The sequence below is a fragment of the Nannobrachium achirus genome, assembly GCF_963921795.1.
Source record: "Nannobrachium achirus genome assembly, chromosome: 8".
NCBI lineage: Eukaryota > Metazoa > Chordata > Actinopteri > Myctophiformes > Myctophidae > Nannobrachium > Nannobrachium achirus.
The window spans coordinates 53,227,139-53,247,945 of NC_137817.1; the positions used below are offsets into that span (position 1 = coordinate 53,227,139).

A 20,807-nucleotide genomic window follows, 5' to 3' on the forward strand; every position below is an offset into this window, starting at 1 on the left:
CTACGGCACTGTGGCGCCCTTTGGGCGAGGTCGATTGTCGCCCTGAGGCGTCTTAGTATAACTAGAGTTCAGGCCGCTACGCGACCCTCACAGTTAAGTTGTACTGCGTAGTTGTGTACATGTAGTGGGTAAGGAAGGTGTTAGTTTGAGCAATGAGTATGAATGATGCATGTGGACAATTATTGGGTATACATGCATATGGGCATATGTAGGGAATAGTATATGTAGGGATGCATTTATCCAAGGCGCATTGTCCAATGTGTTGTCCGTGGGTCGGCGGTTAGAATCCCAGCTCCTCCTGTCTACATGTCGAAGTGTCCTTGGGCAAGAAGACACTGAACCCCACATTGCCTCCAATCAGTCGGTCGGTGTCAGCTTGCCACCATTGGTGTGTGAATGTGGGAAGTGAGGGCTGGCGTCGACTGTTCGCCGCTCCAACTCCCAATGTGTGAATGAACGGACCATTGTAAAACGCTTTGAATATTAGAAAAGAGCTATAAAAATGCATTTCATTATCATTATTATTAAAAAATGTATTTCCAAAAATAGCCAATCTACAAGCCCACAACACATTGTCATATTGCTACTTTTTATGTAACTAAAAGCATTCGAGTCCCTTTTTCCCGCCACTGGCCTCCACGACGAGGCGGGCCAATGAAGAAGTAGAGGAAAGCTGAAGCAAACAGGCTGCCCTCGCCTCCCCTCCCCTTGCGTCGCACCGTCCATTAAGCTTTGAATTGCAGCTGTTGCCGACACAGCAGGACGGGTGTGTGTGTGTGTGTGTGTGTGTGTGTGTGTGTGTGTGTGTGTGTGTGTGTGTGTGTGTGTGTGTGTGTGTGTGTGTGTGTGTGCGTGAGTGCGTGTGCGTGTGCATGTGCAGGGGCGTCACAAGGGGTAGGAAAGTGGGACTGAGTTACCAGGGCCCAAGGTGGAGGGGCCCTAGTAACTTTAGCTATTGAAAAATAGCAGATATACAAGCTCACAGCGCGGCACCGAGTGCCGCGCTGCGAGCTTGTAGATCTGCTATTTTTGAAAAGTCGTGAAAATGTGCGCAAATCTTTGAATATATGTATTTTTTAAGTGAACATTTGTAACTCAAATTTTGCTTCTGGGGGGTCCCTGGAACTAAATATTTTGAGATGGGGGTCCGTGGCCAAAGTCACATCATTTTGGGGGTCCTTCACATGAAAAAGTTTGAGCATCACTGACATGGAAACATAGGTTTCTTGGCACACATTTTCACGATTTTTCAAAAATAGCAGATCTACAAGCTCGCAGCGCGGCACTCGGTGCCGCGCTGTGAGCTTGTATATCTGCTATTTTTCAATAGTTAACATTCATGGGGGGGCCCGCGGTGAATCCTTGTACCCCGGGCCCAGAATTTGGTGTGACGCCCCTGTGCATGTGCGCGCGCGCGCGTGCGTGTGCATCTCTTGACTGTCTCCAGTCTGGGCGACGTGCACTGGAGTCGAGGAGGACAGCCTCCCATTGATCGGCAGGCTGGCACGGCCCCTGCACGCCACAGATGGACCGTGGCCCAGGAGCTTTTAATTAAAGAGCATGTGAGAACAGCTCCCAGCTGCCGTCCCCGCCGCCTGTGAAAGACGACACCTCGGGCTCTCTCTCTCTCTCTCGCACCTTGCCTTGTGCCTGACACGGGGAGGAGGAGCGCGCTAATCAAAGTCGCCTTTGGGTGCTGAACAAAAGAGGGAGCCGCCGCCCGCGCGCAAAACGAAGTCGCCTCTCTTTGCGAAAAAATGAAGGGACACGTGTCACGTCATGATGGCGCCACATCACACGGAGCCGCGGTCGAGTCGCGGAAATACAGCAATACAGCCTCCCTCCCGCCCCTCCCTCCCTACAGGGACGTGCAGAGAATGTTAGAGAGGCAGGGGCTGACATTTCTAAAGGGGCCTTTTGGTGAAAATATTGAAAATAGCAGACCTCCAAGCTCACAACGTCGCGGTGCGACGCGTTGTGAGCTTGGAGGTCGGCTATTTTCAGTGCTTGATGACACACTAAACTAAGCATACAAAAGGCAATACTGGCAATGTGGCGTAACAGCATTGGTTTCTACACAATTATACACAATTCTTTCAACATAAGATGATGCATTCAAGTTCAGGAGAGTATGGACAAGGCAATTCTCTTGAATGCTGCCTTCAGGTATGGCGTGGAAAGAGGGCATTTGCATTTCTTTCGCCATAGTAAAAACTATCATGGTCTGGAGAGGTTTCACAGACTGTTAAAAGGGCAGGGGCTCAAGCCCCCTTTCATGTCTATGTGCACACCTGCCTGCCTCCCTATACCTGCCGTGTCTGCCGCTTTGATGTATGGAAAGTAGATGGAAATTGGACACAAATCGTGATCAAATACAGCCCTGGCCAGGAAAGGTATAATCATTTTTTTGTGCGAATTGTATGCAAATGGCTGCCGGAAGCCAGGCCCTATAATTCGTCCGAGACACTCGGGCTAATGAGTGCATTATGATCTCTCAATGTCCTGCTCAGGTGCACGGCGTGATGGCGCTGATTTTCATAGGTTTCCACTTCACCTTGATTAACCCGACACTCTCCCCCGCTGTGGAAACGCAACGATCATTCAGCTCCGACTCCCGGCTCTGGACTGCACCAATTTAAGTTCTTTTTTTTTTTTTGCGGCAATTTAAGTTCTTTCTTTCTTTCTTTCTTCTTGTATTATGTGGCACAGTGGTTTACAACGTTTACCGGTTGAGGGCCCAATTGAAAATCTCAAAAGCGTCCGTGGCCCACGGCTCTGACCACTTAAAGGACGACTTTCAACCTATCTTCCCATAATCGGTCCTCACTAATGTTCATGAGAAAATGGTGCAATTTTTTTCTGCTCTCATAGGAGGGGTGTGGACCATTCAGAAACCCACCAACCAGTGACGACATCATCGTTTAGGCAGATATTTCTTTCCAAACAGGATTTTTAAATTTGTATTTAATTTTGTATTAATGTGAGAACAATGGCTTCCATTATGGTATGTTAACTAACTAAAATCCTAATTGTTCTGTCAATTAACACTTCCAGGGGCCAATTACGTCCAGGAACGTGATAGGAATTGCCACAGCCTCATTATCACGTCCAGGGACGTATTACCTGGTTACCATGGTTACCAGGTAAACAGGCGCTGCGGCGACTGGTGAGCGAAAAAGCTTCATATCCCATGATGCCATCATCATCCTATTCATTGCTGCTGCAAAGAAACGGCTTTATCTCGGAATCTACTACCAAAAATGCTTCGATAAACACTTTTTTTCACGGCGACACTGGGCCGAGACGGTCGGCCACGGTTGGAACTTTTCATTTCCGTATGAAAGTAAACATCCCGGTCAACATCCAGGGTTTAGTGAATTTCCACAACATGGACACGATCGTGGCTTCCGGGGCTCTTCAAAATAAAGCGCAGTGAACGGCGGCACTCTGTAGCCAAATAATTACAAAAAAATAATGGCATCCCAAGTGTTAATTGGAGGCCCACTTACGATACCCTCTCGGCACAGCGGTGGGCCCTGAGCCACAGGTGTGGGAATCACGTCTGGCCTCCTCAGGTGCAACACAGCATGAAGGAACAGAATTCATAGGTTTCAACTTCACCTTGATTAACCCCAACACTCTCCCTCTCACAGCTGCTGAAATGCAACAAAAATCAAGCTCTGACTCCATGGCTTGTGGACTGGCGGCGATTTCCTTCTTATTTATTTTTTCCATATGGGGTGAGTGCTGCCGTTGGGTATTATAGGGATTACGGGGAGGATTGCTTAATAGGTTTCAGAAGGCGTGGGTCACGCCCGGGGCAAATCCACCTATCGCTACAAGCGTAGCGATATTGCGACGTGACATGTGTTCGACGTCCCATTAGTTTGACGCTGGTGAATGCTAACCTGGTGAAATGCTAACCTACCGACGTTGGTGAATGCTAACCTGGTGAATGCTAACCTAGTGAATGTTAACCTGGTGAATACTACTATGCCTAAACCTAACCCAAACACTAACCTCAGCAAAACTATGCCTAAACCTAACTCAAACACTAACCTCAGTAAAACTATGCCTAAACCTAAACCATAAAACCTAACCCTAAAGGGCTTTGCAGACAGGAAAAACAGACAATTTCATTTTTTTAAAGAAACCAATGACTCTATGACCGCATGGACACCTGCTCCGAATTTGTGGCTGCAGGAGTTTTTTTTTTTTTTTTTCCAGATCAAACCCAGTTCGATTTGTGCGTCTTTTCGCTTGCGGTAAAAACTCATTGACGCCTTCTATGACTCCTTTTCAGATCCGCAGTGAGGATTCCACACTACATTGCACACCAAATCCAATGGGTTTTAACACATGGGAAGCCAAGGTTTCTAACATTTCTAGCTGTTGCTGGCGCCGCCGTTCACTTACGCTTTATTTAGAAGAGCCTCGGAAGCTTTGTACGTGTGCACTTGAGTGTCCGCTGACGATTGAGGAAGGTAATCCATTTGTTTACAAACGCTCGCGAAACTAAAATCCAAACCGGGGCCGACCATCGGGGTAAAGTGTCGCCGTAAAAACAGGCAGATCTCTGCTTCCCTGGCGTTCTTTGCAACTTATTCATAGATAGTGTGGCCGTATCTCGTTACTGAACAAGTTTGGCCCCCAAGTTGTTAATCATGCAGAAAATGGAAAAAACGCAATGGGCCTGTGTGCAAAGCCCTTTAGTGAAGACTAATGGGACGTCGAAATATCGAAATTTTAACCAACTCACCGATGGCGGTGGTGAGGAAGGAGACGGTCTCGGTCTCCTTGCCGTCGTTGTAGACGGCCATGTGCCAGATGCCAGAGTCCATGTACTGGATGAAGCCCGTGTCGTGCGCCGCCATGGGGGCCAGGCTGCGCTGCAGCGCCGCGGGCCCGTCTAGCGCCCCCTGCTGCTGGTGTACGCTGTCCTGAACCAGCAGCCTCCGTCCGTCCAGCAGCTCCACAAAGTCAAACTAGAAGACACACAGAGGCGTACATTTCAGAAAGACATAGCGTCGTTGTCGGGTGAAAACCTTGTATGTCCAAAACCGTTCGTTTCGTATTTATCATTTTAAAAATGATCTAAACTAGTGAAAATAGCCGATCTACAAGCACACAACGCCTCGCGGTGCGAGGCGTTGTGTGCTTGTAGATCTGCTATTTTCACTAGTCCTGTGCTACAGTCTTGTATGATGAAGCAGGGCTTTGCTTTACAAACAGTGACGATAGGGATGTCCTGATCACGTTTTTTTGCTCCCGATCCGATTCCGATTGAGTATCTGCCGATACCGATTTTTCCTGATCCGATCTTTCAGCAATGCATTAAGAAAGAAGAAAAAACACATTCTAGTTGTCCCTTCAGTGTGTGTGCATGCACACACACACACTTGTGTAGTTGTGTGTGTATTTTGGCAACCTTGGTTATTGATTGTCTGTTCATTTGTAACACCAGTAAGAGTCCCTAAGCGGGAGAAGATAAGTGTCCGTCACAACGCATACACAAACTTTAGAAGGCAATTGTAGCCAATCAGGAATATGGGAAATGGGACAGATCCATGTTGATGACATGACTTTAGAGATAGTGTGTACCACTTTACGTCATTTTAGGCCAAAATCTGTAGGAGCAGTTTTCAAAAAATTGTTTTGCTAAAATCTGCCTGATGGTGGCGCTAGAAGAGGGCCATGTGAGAAATCAGGCTGGAGGTTGTGATTTGCCATCCAAGGAGTGTGTGTGCAAAGTTTGGCATCAATAGGGCCAACAGTGCCAGAGATAGAGTAGGGGCAAAAGTGTGACGTGACGTGACAGTCTGACGGACAGCCAGTGGAGCTAATGCTTCTGTATGTTTGCTCCATTTCTTGAAACATGTTGGTTTTATAGAATCAAATTTGTTTTAACTTCAAGCTCCTCTCCTCAATACTTCTTTTGAGTTCTCGGATCTCCTCGTCTTTTTTTTTAACTAGGGGGTGGCAGTTGCCATCCCCTGATGGCCCAAATGACACCCTGGACAGACAGACAGACAGACAGACAGAAGGACGGACAGAGAGACAGATAGATGGACAGATAAAAGACGAACCGCAGACGAGCCATTAGAAGTGACACATGAGACTGAGTGCTTTCAAAGCCTCCTTATAGAGAGAGGATCACTGGGTTCCCGCATGAATAACTCATCGTCTCGGAGGAGCCGTTGAAGGGGGAGCCGTTGGCACCACGTTTTTTAGCGGGCGAGCGCGGCTTGTGATCATTTCGCAGTCCGGCATCACGTATGAAAAATCTCGTTTCGGGAAACCCATCAAAGATGCAGGCAAAATTAAAATGAGGAGTTAAAGGACAACTTTAGTTTTTTTACAACAAGGGTTCATATTTTAGATTGTAATTAAAGAATATAAAAGATGAGTGTTAAAATTATTTCATTTACTTATTTCTATTGTTTTAGAGATTCTTATTTCAGAGGTTGGGGGCATGCATACAAGTGGCTAAATATGTCATTTTACACAGAATAAGCCCATTCCCAAGATACATGCAACCTTTCATGTTTGGATGTGACTTATGGGGGCTAGAAGTGTTACTGTAAATAGCAATAAAGAAACTGCTGGCTTATTGTGTCTAAAAAGACATATTTAGCCACTTGTACGCATGCACCCATGCGTACGCATGCCCCACATTTTAGCACGGTAAACGCGATAAAACAATAGAACAAAGCAAATGAAAACATTTTAACACTCACTTTTTCTTTTCTTTAATTACAATCTAAAATATGAACCCTTGTTGTAAAAAAAACAAAGTTGTCCTTTAAGGAGTTTGCCCCTCCAAAAAAACATGATTCTGCACCAATTTGCTCCCTATCAGACAGCGGCACGTCTCAGCGAATGCAAATGATGAAGACGGCCTTTTCATTTCCATCTACACAAGGCAGGGATTCTGGACTCGACCGCCACTCGATACGTTATCAGCCGCGGCACCGGGAAAAAAAATACATAAACATGCTTTGGCTTATTTGCGCAAGAGTAAAAACAGTGGCGGCGGCGGAGACAAACGTAATCTTTGGACGCGATGAATAAATCAGTTGATTTAAATGCGTGAGAGAACCACACAAATCCGTGGAGCGCAGGGTGGTTACATTCACAGATGAAATGTAAACCCCCGGCGCAGACCTTATCCATGCACGGATATGATGTGACAGATGTGATAAATCACATGATATACAGTAGGTGATACTGTACTTGCACATATATGGGGAATTAGTCTAAAGACAAATCTCCCTCAGTCGGAGACCCCCCCGAGACCCTGGAACCTTGTGGGTGATTCATTGATGACGTTGAATATTTAAGGAACACACTCAAATGAATTTGCCATAAATCCTTTGGGCAAAAAGAAGAGGAAAAAAAAAGAGCAAAGATTTATGAAATACTTTTCCGTTCACGGTGTGTTGTTTAATACACCGTCTGTCTAAAGACGTTGCTGTTTACACTCCTCTGCCCCAACAGGGAATGGAAACGTATCTTTTTAGAACGCATGCAGTGTTGCAAAAAGCCACATCTCGGCGTCATCACATTTGCAGCTCTCCTTTGATGATGTATATCGTCGTTGTCGGGTGGAAACCTCGTATCTCCAGGTTTAGAATTTGAATGTTCTTTCGCAAAGCAAAGCCCTGCTTCATCATGCAAGGCCGTCGCACAAAAGTAGTGAAAACAGCAGACCGTTGCTTCGTTCGTTCGTTCGTTGCTTCGTTCGTTCGTTCGTTCGTTCGTTGCTTCGCTTGTTCGTTGCTTCGTTCGTTCGCTGCTTCCTTCGTTCGTTCGTTCGTTGCTTCGTTCGTTCGTTCGTTGCTTCGTTCGTTCGTTCATTCGTTGCTTCGCTCGTTGCTTCGTTCGCTTGTTCGTTCGTTGCTTCGCTCGTTGCTTCGTTTGTTCGTTCGTTCGTTGCTGACTAAATTACCTCCCTCAGGCTGTCCGGGTGCATGTTGGGACCAGTGGCCGGGCTGACAGAAGGCCGTGGCTCTGTGAGACAGCGTACAGTCACTCCTAATCCCAACCTACAAAGTCACTGGGTTGGGCTGAATAATGGGTCAGAGGGGAGGGGGAACCCTCCTCCCTCTCTTCCCCCTTTTGGTTGTGTGGGTTTGTGTCACATCATTGCAATTGTAACTAGCACTGTGCCTGCCATTATAAGGCCTGCCACTAATTCGAACTCCGGGGATCATCCCCGGAGTTTCTTTTCTGTCTCCCACTCCACAGTTCCAGTTCCTGGAAACTCGACAACCTAAATACCTAAAACTCGACAACTCAGCTGCTGGGATTGCTACTAAAACCCGACTACTCAGCTGCAGACCAAGAGTGTGACCCCGGACCAGGCCTCCATGAAGCACACCTGTGGACCTGCCTGGATCTCTCTGTGTCTATCTCTTGTTCTCTCTTTGTTCCTTACTGTCCCCCCGACTCGGTCGAGGCAGCACGGCTGTTCACCCCAGAGTCAGGATCTGCCTGACGTTTCCTCCTCCTTAAGAGGGGGTTTTTCGTTACCATTGTAGCAAATTGCTTGCTCAGGGTGGGGGCCCCGGGCCTGTGAGGTATCCACTCGAGTTCTCTCGGGGGGGTACCTCACAGGTACAGGTTCTGCTCGGGTTCTCTCTCTCCTCCCCCCACCCCCCCTACCCTTACCTCCCCCTCCCCTCCCCTTCCCCTCCCCCTACACACGCGTGCGCATGCAGCGCCTGTGTGTGTGTGTGTGCGTTCGTTCATTCGTTCTTGTACATACGCATGCGGGACCTGTGTATGTGTGTGCGTGTGCCCCTTGTTGTCTTTCCCTTGTCTCTCCCTTGTTTCTCCCTCTCTCCTCTCTCTCTCTCATGGCTCTTTAGCCTTTGTAAAGTGTCTTGAGATAACTTGTTATGATTTGACACTTTAATAAAATTGAATTGAATTGAATCTACAAGCACACAACGCCTCGCGGTGCGAGGCGTTGTGTGCTTGTAGATCGGCTGCTTTGAATGAACAATGACGCGGCAGGCTCCGTCCTTTCATGATAAGGATGGAGTCACCGCCGGCGCAGAAGGAAATCTGCCTGTGGTGGGAAAGTGACTAAGTACATGTACTGTACTGTACTTTTCTTTACTTGAGTATGTCCATTTTTCATTAGCTTAAACTACTACGCCACTACAGATGTGCCATTTCAAAGCTTCCGCATTTCCTGTCATTTCCCTGCATTTGTTTCTGGAAAAGTGGAAATAAAGGTTCTTTTCACTGTTTAGCCTTGTTCATTCTTCTCTTTCGTTACTGAAAACAAAAGTCACTTTTCGACACTTCTTTTCATTGGAAATAAGAATCTGAACAGCATTTACGTAACAACACCTTTACAAATGCCCTCCTTCTTAACTCTCCCAACGCTTTGAACGTTCACGTTCGCCCGATTGCGCAAGACCTCTCCGCCAATACGGCGCTCGTTCGGTTCGTTCGTCTGATGACTGTAAGCTGATGAGGGGTCGCGCGGCCGTCTACTGTAAACACATTTTCCGCAGTGATGGTGTAAAAAATCCATTATGCGTTAGATCAACGGAGAACAATTCACTTCCTTGTTGATTCCCTCTGGCTCTGAGGCTCTGTGGCCAGTGACTGGTCTTCTTCTTCTTCAACACATAACAGGCAAATTCACATTCATTCTCGCATGACGCCGCCCTCTGCTGCCTGGCAGACCAAAGTGCACTATTGCACAACCCAAAAAAATAAAAATAAATAAATAAATGTCTGTCTGTCTATCTACTATAACGTCGCAAAGATAAGCCGCTTTTTGATGGCACCAGACCCAATAAATAAATAAATAATCTGGCAGTATGAGAGTTAATGTACCAATCCCCTGAAAATCTACTGTCTTGCCAAAGGCAGGACTTGTGAAGCTTTGAAGCAAATAGCCTATTTCACTCCTCTACAATTATTTCAAAGTAAAGTTTTCTTAGTAGTTTCTTAGTATGAGACTTATTTTTAGTTTTTTGTCGCATTCCTAAGACAAATAATCGATTACAATAACCCCCATTGATTCCTGATGGGGACCCAAATGCATTCGTCAATGGGGGTAAATGTACTATAATATGTTTTTGTTAGGAATGCGACAAATACAAAAACATATTATTGAACTCAAGTCTCCATACCGTGAGTAATCAATAGGAAAAAAAAAGTAATTTTGGGGGTGAACTACTCCTTTAACTAGAAATACTGTTCCTATGAAACAGTGTGGGCTCACATGGAACACCATGTATGGGCACAAAGATCTACCCTTTGGCTGCTCCTCATTGGCTAAGGGCCCTGCCTTTGTACTGTCGGTAATTTTTTTGAGGAGAATAACCTTGATTTATAAAATGTGGGTATAACATACTGATATAAGTAACATACTGGTCTCCAGCCCACGTATTGTTGTTATTTATATCAGGTTGCACTTGTTGGTGGTGATGTCACCAAGAACGCTGCTCCTCATTGGCTAAGGGCCCTGCCTTTGTACAGTCGTTTTTTTTTTTTTGTTTTTTTTATAATAAAGGGGTTAATAAACTTGACCTAGAAAGATTTGGTATAACCTTTCAGTGAGCCCACAATTCACCCTTTGTCAAGTCCCGCCTGTTGTCTCGCCCCTCTTCACACCCATTGGTTGTTGTGTCTTGGTGGGACATTCGGTGGGACACTCCATCCACTACCATTTTAATTCAGTTGCTTCGTATTGTTATTCTGTGTGTTCAATTCTAATTTCAAACTTGGTTTCAGTCAAATGGAGCAGCTCAGTGGCAGCATAGTGACTCAGCATGTTTTTAAATGTTTTTATTTCTCCAACAATTATGTTTTAGCAAATTCACCATAAAAAAAGGTGGAACCAGGGCAGGACAAGGCAGATAGAGCCTGCTGGTTGGTCAGTCACGGACCAACCAGAGAACAACAAAGGGTGAATTACAGTACTTTCCACCACTGGGATTGAACTGTGGAAGGTCCCCCCCTCCTCTTACCTGTGTGTGCGAGGGTGGCAGGCCTCTCCTGCCGTAGATGCCCACCAGGGCGTCTTTGCCCAGGGACACGTTGAACTTGAGGTACATGGGGTGATCGATGAAGACCTGGGAGCGCCAGAAGACGCCGGGCGGGATCTGCTGGGCGACCTTGCGGCCCACGTCAATCTCCCCCGTGTCTATGAAGCTGTCATCCGGGAACAAGCTGTCCAATTTGCCTGCATCACACACGGGGTAAATCAGTCAAAAGGGAGCCGCACCATTAACCCGTCGAGACCGGGTAGACTCGAACCGCTTTAGCCATTATTTCATGCTTTAGCTATTGGTGCCGCGCTGCGAGCTTGTAGATCTGCTATTTTAGAAAAATCGTGAACATTTGTTCACAAAGTCTTTGAATATTTTGACCCGATTCTATAAATGTCTTCTAAATCCTTCAAAGGTTTTTGAAAAACGCACGTTTCTATGTCAGTGGTTCTCAAACTTTTTGGGCTTTTATGCCTTTATTGATAGGGCAGTAGACTGACAGGAAATGGGGGGAGAGACGGGGAGTGACACGCGCCAACGGTCGTCCGGATCGGGAATCGAACCGGCGAGGCCGCCAGGCATCCATGCCTATGTGGCAATGCCTAAGTGGTATGCGCCTGGACCAGTAGGCCAACAGGCGCCCCCTCTCAAACTCTTTCATGCCAAAATGATGGCCACGTATTTGGCCCTGGACCCCCATCTCAAAATATTTTGTTCCAGGGACCCCCCAGAAGCAAAGATATGAGTTTGAAATGTTCGCTTTAAAAGAATATAATTCAAAGATTTACACACATTTTCACGGTAAAAATTAAATAAAAAGATTGCCGATCTCCAAGCTCATAGTGTGGTGCCGCGCTATGAGCTTGTATATCTGCTATTTTTGAATAGCCAAAATATTTAAAAAATGAAGTGGTCCCGGTGGTAAGGGCTTAATCCTGGCGTGCGGAGGGCAGACAGAGTCCGTCTCTCAGAAGGCAGGGATAGAATCACTGTATCACGCTGACAGCCAGCCAAAACAAATGACCCTTCTCACTGCCACTGCGGGCCAGATGAGAGAACCCCCCCCCCTCCCCCATGACCGTTTTACTTGAGTGTATTGAACGGAATGAGTAGTGGGCTGCCAAAAAGGTTTAGGAGCTCAAATCATAAGGCTCGTCTCCCTTTAAAAATAACAAAATATTAATTTAACAAGCCAAGGTAAAAAAGTAAAATAAAATACATGTTTTACAAATTGGTGTTCAGCATTCCATCTTCAAAGCACTAACATGCAGTGGTTAGTTCAAGGGATTGGTGTAGGAATGCATTTGCTTTAATGAGTCGGTGTAGTTTTTTTTTTTTTTTTCGTCAAATAAAACATTATGTCAAAAATAGTTTTCATGCTTCTCTCTCTCTCTCCAGACTAAGAGAGTTAATTGCAATGATGTCCAAACTGCAATAAAGATGGCAGTGCGTCTAGTATCCAACCACTGCAGATGTACAGTACTTGGTTATATCTGTATACAGTATTAGCATACTATACCACATACAGTAGACTGTCTGAAATGATGTTTTATTCATTCAAATAAGTCCTAGACAGATTATTCTACACGTAGGCCTACAAAGAGGTAAAAGAAAAAGGTACATGGTACTCTCCTCTGCCTCATTGCAGTGGAGGGAGCTCTGTGAGTGAAGTAAACAGGTACTACAGTAGCACTGCACCCAACAGGGAAAAAATAATAATAAAAGGTTTTCCATATGCTCTCTAAAGCTCCTTCCATTGGACTCGGTGGAGGTGCCGACATCTGCTCGCCCGTAAGACGGGCCAATTTGCTGCAGTGATGTCTACTAACCCATTAAAATCAGGAATTGTTTTATACTCTATTGAAAAATAGCAGATATACAAGCTCACAGCGTGGCACCGTGTGCCGAGCTGCGAGCTTGCAGATCTGCCATGTTTGAAAAAATTGTGAAAATGTGTACAAATCTTTGAATATATATATATTTTTAAAGCGAACATTTGTAACTCAAATCTTTCTTTCTCTGCGTCCCTGGAACAACATATTTTGAGATGCGGGTCCACGGTCAGATTAGAGATACCGGTACATACAATTCTAGGGGTCCTTGACGTGAAAAAGGTTTAGAAGGATTTTAGAAGACACTTATAGAATCGGGTCAAAAAAATATTCAAAGACGTGTCTTGCACAAACGTTCAAGATCTTTCAAAAATAGCAGATCTACCAAGCTTGCAGCGCGGCACTCGGTGCCGCGCTGCGAGCTTGTATATCTGCTATTTTTCAATTGTCAAAGCATAACATAATGGTTAAATTATAATGCGTTCCCGGTCTTGTTGGCCTAAAGCAGACTTCCACGCAACACCACCCACGGGGTTTGACGGGCTGACACGGTGCGGCGGCGGCGGCGTAAGGTTACATGTGGCACGGCAGATGGCAGTCTCCTCAAAAAGTCCATCAGCGGGTTGACGTGGGCTTCTATCGGTGAAGACACCAGCAGGGTCGTCACAAGGGGGAGGAAAGTGGGACTGAGTTACTAGGGCCCAAGGTGGAGGGGCCCTAGTAGCTATTGAAAAATAGCAGATATACAAGCTCACAGCGCGGCACCGAGTGCCGCGCTGCGAGCTTGTAGATCTGCCATTTTTGAAAAAGTCGTGAAAATGTGTGAAAATCTTTGAATATATGTATTTTTTTAAGCGAACATTTGTAACTCAAATTTTGCTTCTGGGGGGTCCCTAGAACGAAATATTTTGAGATGGGGGGTCCGTGGCCAAATACATATCATCTTGGGGGTCCTTCACATGAAAAAGTTTGAGCACCACTGACATGGAAACATAGGTTTTTCGCACACATTTTCACTTTTTTCCCCCAAATAAATAGCGGATCTACAAGCTCGCAGCGCGGCACTCGGTGCCGCGCTGTGAGCTTGTAGATCTGCTATTTTTCAATAGTTAACATTCATGGGGGGCCCGCAGTGAATCCTTGTACCCAGGGCCCAGAATTTGGTGTGACGCTCCTGGACACGAGACAAGCTTTTTTCCCCCCCCCCAACCCCCCAGTCTCCCAGATACTGGCTTTTACATAACTCCGCGCCCACTGGGGCCTGGTTTTCTACATGTCGGAGGGGTGGCGGGGCGGTTGTGTGCGCGCACGCCGCGCGCGCGTTTATGTACGCCGTTAATGGGGTGCTCATCAGTCTGTTTAAATAAATCATACGCCGAGACCAGTGATAATGAGCCCGGCGGTTAACCAGCTAGCACCGGGAACGCCACGAGTGCCATGTAATCACTTTTATACTATAGCTGTTCAAAAATAGCAGATATACAAGCTCATAGCGTCTGGTGTTTTTTGAAAACCTGTGCAAATTTGTGAAAAATCTTTGAATATAATATTCTTTTAAAGCTAACATTTTTTACTAAAATCTTTGCCTCTGGGGGGGGGGGGGTTCCCTGGAATGAAATACTTTGAGATGGGGGTCCGCGGGTCAAATACAAATAATTCTAGGGGCACTTGTCATTGAAGAGTTTGAGCACCGCAGATAAAGAAACATACCGGTACGTTTTTCAGAAAACCTTAGGATTCAGAAGATTTTTGAGCGGTGGTCACACCGTCTCCATAGCGTGGCCGTGTGTGTAGGTATGTTTGTATGTATGTGGGTGGGTGGGTGGGTGGGTGGGTCTGTATGTAGCCTCAAGCCTGTGGTGTAGTACCTTTTATGACCACACATGTTAAGGGAGGGGCGCTGTTTTCAGGCCAGGCCAGGCACACACACACACGCGCACACACACACAGACACACACACACACACACAGGGGGGAAGGGGGGAGGGGTTGGTGGGTAAACCACCGCTCAGTTCACATGGGTGTGATTTTTCTTTTTTGTTGTATTTTTCAGGTTTTAATGGATTAACTAAATGGCTGTCTCTCATTTCTCTCTCACTTCTCATCCCTCGGTGAACGTCATATACGAGACGGAGAGCGAGAGAGAGAGAGTGGGGAAGGCGGGCGAGCGAGAAGAGGCCGTACACATCTGCATCACCTTGGCAGAACATTAAACTGACCATCAGGCAGGGACGTGCTGGGCCCCTGATTCAGCCCGGGAAAAAGAGTTGGAGAGGCCCTCATTGCGCGCCATAGAGAGATATCTCTCTCTATAGCGCTGCTGCTCCTGAAAGATTTGCCATTTCAGATCATGACAAGTGACAAGCCAGTGGGCCAATTACTGTACATGAGTTATATTTCATCGTTGTCGGGTGGAAACCTTGTATGTCCAAAACCGTTTGTTTTGTATTTATCATTTTAAAAATGATTCAAACTAGTGAAAACAGCCGATCTACAAGCACACAACGCCTCGCACCGCGAGGCGTTGTGTGCTTGTAGATCTGCTGTTTTCACTACTTTTGTGCGACGGCCTTGTATGATGAAGCAGGGCTTTACTTTGCGAAAGAACGTACACATTTGAAACTGAGATACGAGGTTTCTGCCCGACAGCGACGATTTACTTTGTTGGACGCCCAGCCCCCAAAATGGAACGAAGGCCGATATTTTATTCTAAATTTTTTCCTAATGGCCGGCCTGGACCGGCCAGGAATGAACCGGCCGTTCGGGAGTTGTCCCGCTTTTCCCAATGGCCAGCACGTCCCTGTGCATCACCTTGGCAGAACATTAAACTGACCATCAGGGTTGCTGGTGGGGACAGCGGGGGTGGCAGGGGGGGGGGACATCGGGTGCCCGAATGATACAGACTCAGAGAGCCATGGCTATCGATTTCCCTTCAACAACAGCAGCTGCCCATGACAGGCCGAAAGTCGGCCTGTAGTGGCACCTTCATGTTAGTTAAACACACTTCTTGTCATGCGGGTAAATGAAACGGACATCTCTCCAGTTTTCATCTATATGGTAATGACCCCGATCGCCAACCAACACCACCATCAACCCCGTTTGCACCCGCATGCGGAAAAAAGCGGTGAAAATCGGAAGCTGGCGTTTGTGTATAGATTGTAGCTTGTAGATGTGCTATTTTTGAAGAAAAAAAACTGTGTGCAAGGCTTTGAATATTTCAAGTCCTTCTATGTTTCTATGTCAGTGCATGGTGCTCAAACTTTTTCATGTGAAGGACCCCCAACATGATATGTATTTGGCCACGGACCCCCATCTCAAAATATTTTGTTCCAGGGACACATATAGCCTATTCAAAGATCTGGACACATTTGCACGACTTTTCAAAAATAGCAGATCTACAAGCTTGCAGCGCGGCACTCGTTGCCGCGCCACGAGCTTGTAGATCTGCTATTTTTCAATAGCTAAAGTATAAAATGATTCCAGGCCCCTCCATCTTGGGCCCTAGTAACTCAGTCCCACTTTCGCCCCCACTCTTGTGACGCCCCTGTGTGTGTGTGTGTGTGTGCTGGAATGGAACGTGTTGGGTTGGGTTGGTACCACGGGGCGGTGGGCACATGGTCACTTTGACTGCCAGGGAAGATGAAAGGATCGCGTCAGTTCCGAGGAGGCTGGGAAGGCTAATCCCCCTCCCCTCCCCTACAGTCCAGTTCCTGGACCTTCCATCCATCCATAAAAGCTGTCTCCATTTTTCTCCCTTCAGGAACAAAACAACAAGTCTTCATCTGCCCACTCCGTCTCCTTGCATCTTGCACTGGATTACAGAGCAGATCTGTGCATGCATGCCGCAGAGAGCGCAGACTCCGAGCACAACGGGAGAGAAGCTTGGACGGCGGATCAATTAGTAAAGAGACTTTGCATGAGTTCCTAAATGTCACTGGTGGAACTTGAAGATTTGGAAAACTTTTTCTTTGTTTTGTTTTGTTTTGTTATAATTGCGCTGCTCATTTTGGTGCAAGTCGATTTTCATTTTCTTTTCTTTTCTTTCGTTTCTTTTTAAATGATCATTAGGCTACACCAGACACGTAGCAAATAAATTGTTCCCTATCGTCTCCCAAATCGTTCATGTAAGTTTTATGAACTCGAAACAGTATTGAAGTTATCACACACTGGCATTGAAGATTTGTAATGAAGAAAGTGTTTAATGAAAACCTTTAAATGACTGAACTCACCGTCGTCTTTGCCCCTGGCTATCTCCAGGCCCGTGTTGCCCAACGGTGGCAGTGCCAGGTCGGTGGGGAAAGGCACGCCGCTGGCGTTGTCCTCTGACAGCTGGTACAACTGTCTCTGCACGGGCTGCAGGTGCCAGTTCAACCCAAAGAGGTGCATGGCTGGAAAAAAAAAACACACACACACACACACACACACACACACACACACACACACACACACACACACACACACACACACACACACACACACACACAACCCAGAACATCAAAGTCAGTCTCCGAATTATGTCTTTATATTATTCAATTCAATTCAATCTTTATTCCAGACACACAGAGGGTCCATAGAGTAAATACAGTCAACAACATTTAAAAAACAAAACAATAACAGTATACCCAAAAAACAATAAAAACAGACATAAAATCATGAGTATAGGCTGACTCTCCCGTGTGTACGCAGCCTGGATGAGAACCGGAGACTGCACTTCACAGGATTGACTGTGTTTCTCAATCTTTTTTGGCTTCAGTACCCCCTTTCCCAGATTTTTTAATCCAAGTACCCCCTTTACCCGACAACAACATTTTCCTTATAAAACTGAAATTAAAACCATAGCGGTATATGATGATTTATTTTCAACACTGTGGGCATAACATTTTAGTCCAGTTTTCATGTCAATAACTTTCCAGTTGCCTATGTAATTTGGATTAGCAACTATCAGGCTTCTCCAAGTGTCATCATTAAACATAACAGTAAAAGTTTTTTTCACCTTCTAATTCAATTGTACTTAATTATTTAACAAAGAATAATATCATGATTTATAGACTACTTCTATTTTTATTTTTGGGGGGCATTTTCTGAGTACCCCCTGCAGTACCTCCGTGTACCCCTAGGGGTACACGTACCCCCATTTGAGAAACACTGGACTATATCCTCAATATTGTGCTGTTCTGGGACTCATTCAGGCCAGACATGAAACCATACATTGAATGTCTTAAGACCAAGAGAGCCTCACGTGTGTGGACTGGATACCACATGAAACAAACAAGTGACTGCATGGCACTATGCCATCTAGAATCCTCAGAGCATCATTGTAGGCAACTTTGAGCCTCCTCTTTCTGTTTCTTTGGTTAGCAAGTAGCAAGCAACAGGCTAGTAGCCAGCCACATAACAACACTACGTCATCAGCTTTGCTAATGTTGTGTTGGTCAGACGGTGAACCAATCACAGAAGACTGCCTCTTTGGCAACGCCCATCCCAGAAACTGCCTTGGATGAAAGCAGTTTCAGACTGAATAATGGAGTGAAACGATATGTCAATTCAGGCTGAGTGTCAGGCTAGTTTAATGGTTAAATGGTTATCTTTCCAAAATGTGCTGAGCGAGAAAGAGACCAAAAGGTGATGAATGCAATCCTGACCGACCGCCCCGGGCCGTGGGGGGTCACAACATCTCTCCGAGTGCTTCCAAAAAACGACACGGGGCACGGCCGGGACACCCATCCCTGCGGCGACACTGCCACCCCCCCCCCCCCCACCCCCACCAGTACCTTACTAATTCCCCCTGGCAAAGCAAAGGAAACCACCAGGTCAGCATGCATTGCAGGGGGAGAGACAAACAGGGGAGGTTTGAATGTGAACACACCGTGGAGAAACCGACGCACGGTGCCATTGTACAAGGGCGACAAAGGGAATGTCCTCTGGAACAATGGGACTGGGAGCAGGGGGGGAGGGGGGGAGGGGCTGACCATGACAGATCACCAATAAGGGACGAGACACAGCGAGCTTAGTAAGGCAAAAAAAAGCCACCTTGGAAGTAAACAGTCAGCAGAAAACGGCAAACAGAAGCCCATTCCTACCGCCCGCCCCGAGCAGGGGCGTCACAAGGGGGGGGAGGGGAGTGGGACTGAGTTACTAGGGCCCAAGGTGGAGGGGCCTTCATTATTTTATACTTTAGCTATTGAAAAATAGCAGATATACAAGCTCACAGCGCGGCACCGAGTGCCGCGCTGCGAGCTTGTAGATCAGCTATTTTTGAAAAGTCGTGAAAATGTGTGCAAATCTTTGAATATGTGTATTTTTTAAGCGAACATTTGTAACTCAAATTTTGCTTCTGGGGGGTCCCTGCCACTCCCTGGAAGGCTGGAACAAAATATTTTAAGATGGGGAAAAAAAACCTTAGAAGAATTTAGAATATTCAAAGACTTGCACACATTTTTTCAAAAACAGCAGCTCTACAAGCTCGCAGCGTGGCACTCGGTGCCGCGCTGTGAGCTTGTATATCTGCTATTTTTCAATAGTTAAAGCACAAAATAATGCGTAATAATAATGCGTTCCCAATCTAAGTGGGTTAAACCCCCTCCCCTATGAAGAACATTCATGGGGGGCCCGCAGTGAATCCTTGTACCCAGGGCCCAGAATTTGGTGCGACACCCCTGCCTGCCCGAGTCCCTGGTCAGTTCTCTTCTAAAGCCCCCTCGGACTAATCACCGTGCAATTCAATCATCGTGTGAAATGATCAAGACAGTTGCTGCAGCAGAGCCCGGGAGTGGAGGGATTTCCGCTTTAACTGCTTAGAAATGTTTCCTTTTTGTAATGCAATTCCATTTATTCCTTCCTCGATAACATTAAGCCGCTTTGAGTTACATTCGCAGCGTTTCTGCTCGCCCGCCCGACAACTTTCAGCGAGAGAACTGATGTGTTTGTTGCAGAGAAGAGGTTATAGAACTTAAATGTGTTAACATGATGACACTGATCACGTCAAATCACTGATTAATTACACGTTTGCACAAAACTGAAATAAATCCGACCCAAATTGGCCATAACACACATTGCTGAATGGCATAAAATAACAATAGAATAAAATACAATAGCTGATCTACAAGCTACTTTTACTACTACTGTCTCTCCTCCAGATTTGTCAGAGTGCTCAGATCTCCTCTGTCTCTTTGCTGTGTACTATGGCAAGACCCCAAATGTATGCATATATTTGGCCGTGGCCATTGGGAAAAGTGGGACAACTCCCGAAGGGCCGGTCCATTCCCGGCCGGTCCAGGCCGGCCATTGAAAAAAAAAGGCAGACACACAAAGTAAATACATCTCATGTAATTGGCCCCTGCCTCGTCTCTCATGATCTGAAATCTTTGAGTAGCAGCAGCACTATAGAGAGAGATCTCAATAGTGCTGAGTAGCAGCAGCTCACAGAGCCATCACATTGGCTCCACTGGCTTGTCTATCTTCTGAATACCGGCCCACTACTCCCTAGCTTCCTTGACTACCCCTGGATGGTCTACATACAACATCATTAGATTGAAAAACTATGAGACCTAAAATCACAGTAACCGTTCATTGGTTAGTATTCGGGGCCTCGCGGGACGTCCGGAAGGCGAAAAAATCTGGCATCGGTCGCACACAATGAGGGCCTCTCCAACTCCCAACTTTCCCAGGCTGAATCAGAGGCCCAACACGTCCCTGGCCGTGGCATGGACCCCCATCGGAAAATATTTTAGTATTTTTGTAGATAGTAGCAGCACAGCTAAAGAGAATAACACATCTACAAGCACATTTTGTTCAAGAGTGTTTTGAAAATAGCAGTTATTATTTCCAATAGGCGATGCATATCGAAGGATAAAGTGGTTAAAGCGATGTTGATACTTCATGCCGGGAGGACCCCCCTGGAAGCCCCTCAAGGACCCCTAGGGGGGTCCCCGGGCCCCACTGTGAGAATCACTGTCCTGCGG

At 46.3% G+C, this 20,807-nt stretch overlaps 1 protein-coding gene across 6 annotated transcripts in view; it reads right to left on the bottom strand.

The window, feature by feature from the left end:
* tenm4 (teneurin transmembrane protein 4) overlaps positions 1-20,807 on the bottom strand; it is a gene marked incomplete at both ends in the record, with an annotated part of 418,773 nt that overhangs the window by 253,433 nt on the left and 144,533 nt on the right. For all 6 annotated transcript variants that reach the window (XM_080731250.1, XM_080731249.1, XM_080731248.1 and 3 more), the window contains 3 exons: positions 4,760-4,985; positions 10,995-11,209; positions 17,076-17,234. In XM_080731250.1, coding sequence (XP_080587376.1) covers positions 4,760-4,985; positions 10,995-11,209; positions 17,076-17,234 — 600 coding nt within the window. The remainder of the gene's footprint in view (positions 1-4,759; positions 4,986-10,994; positions 11,210-17,075; positions 17,235-20,807) is intronic.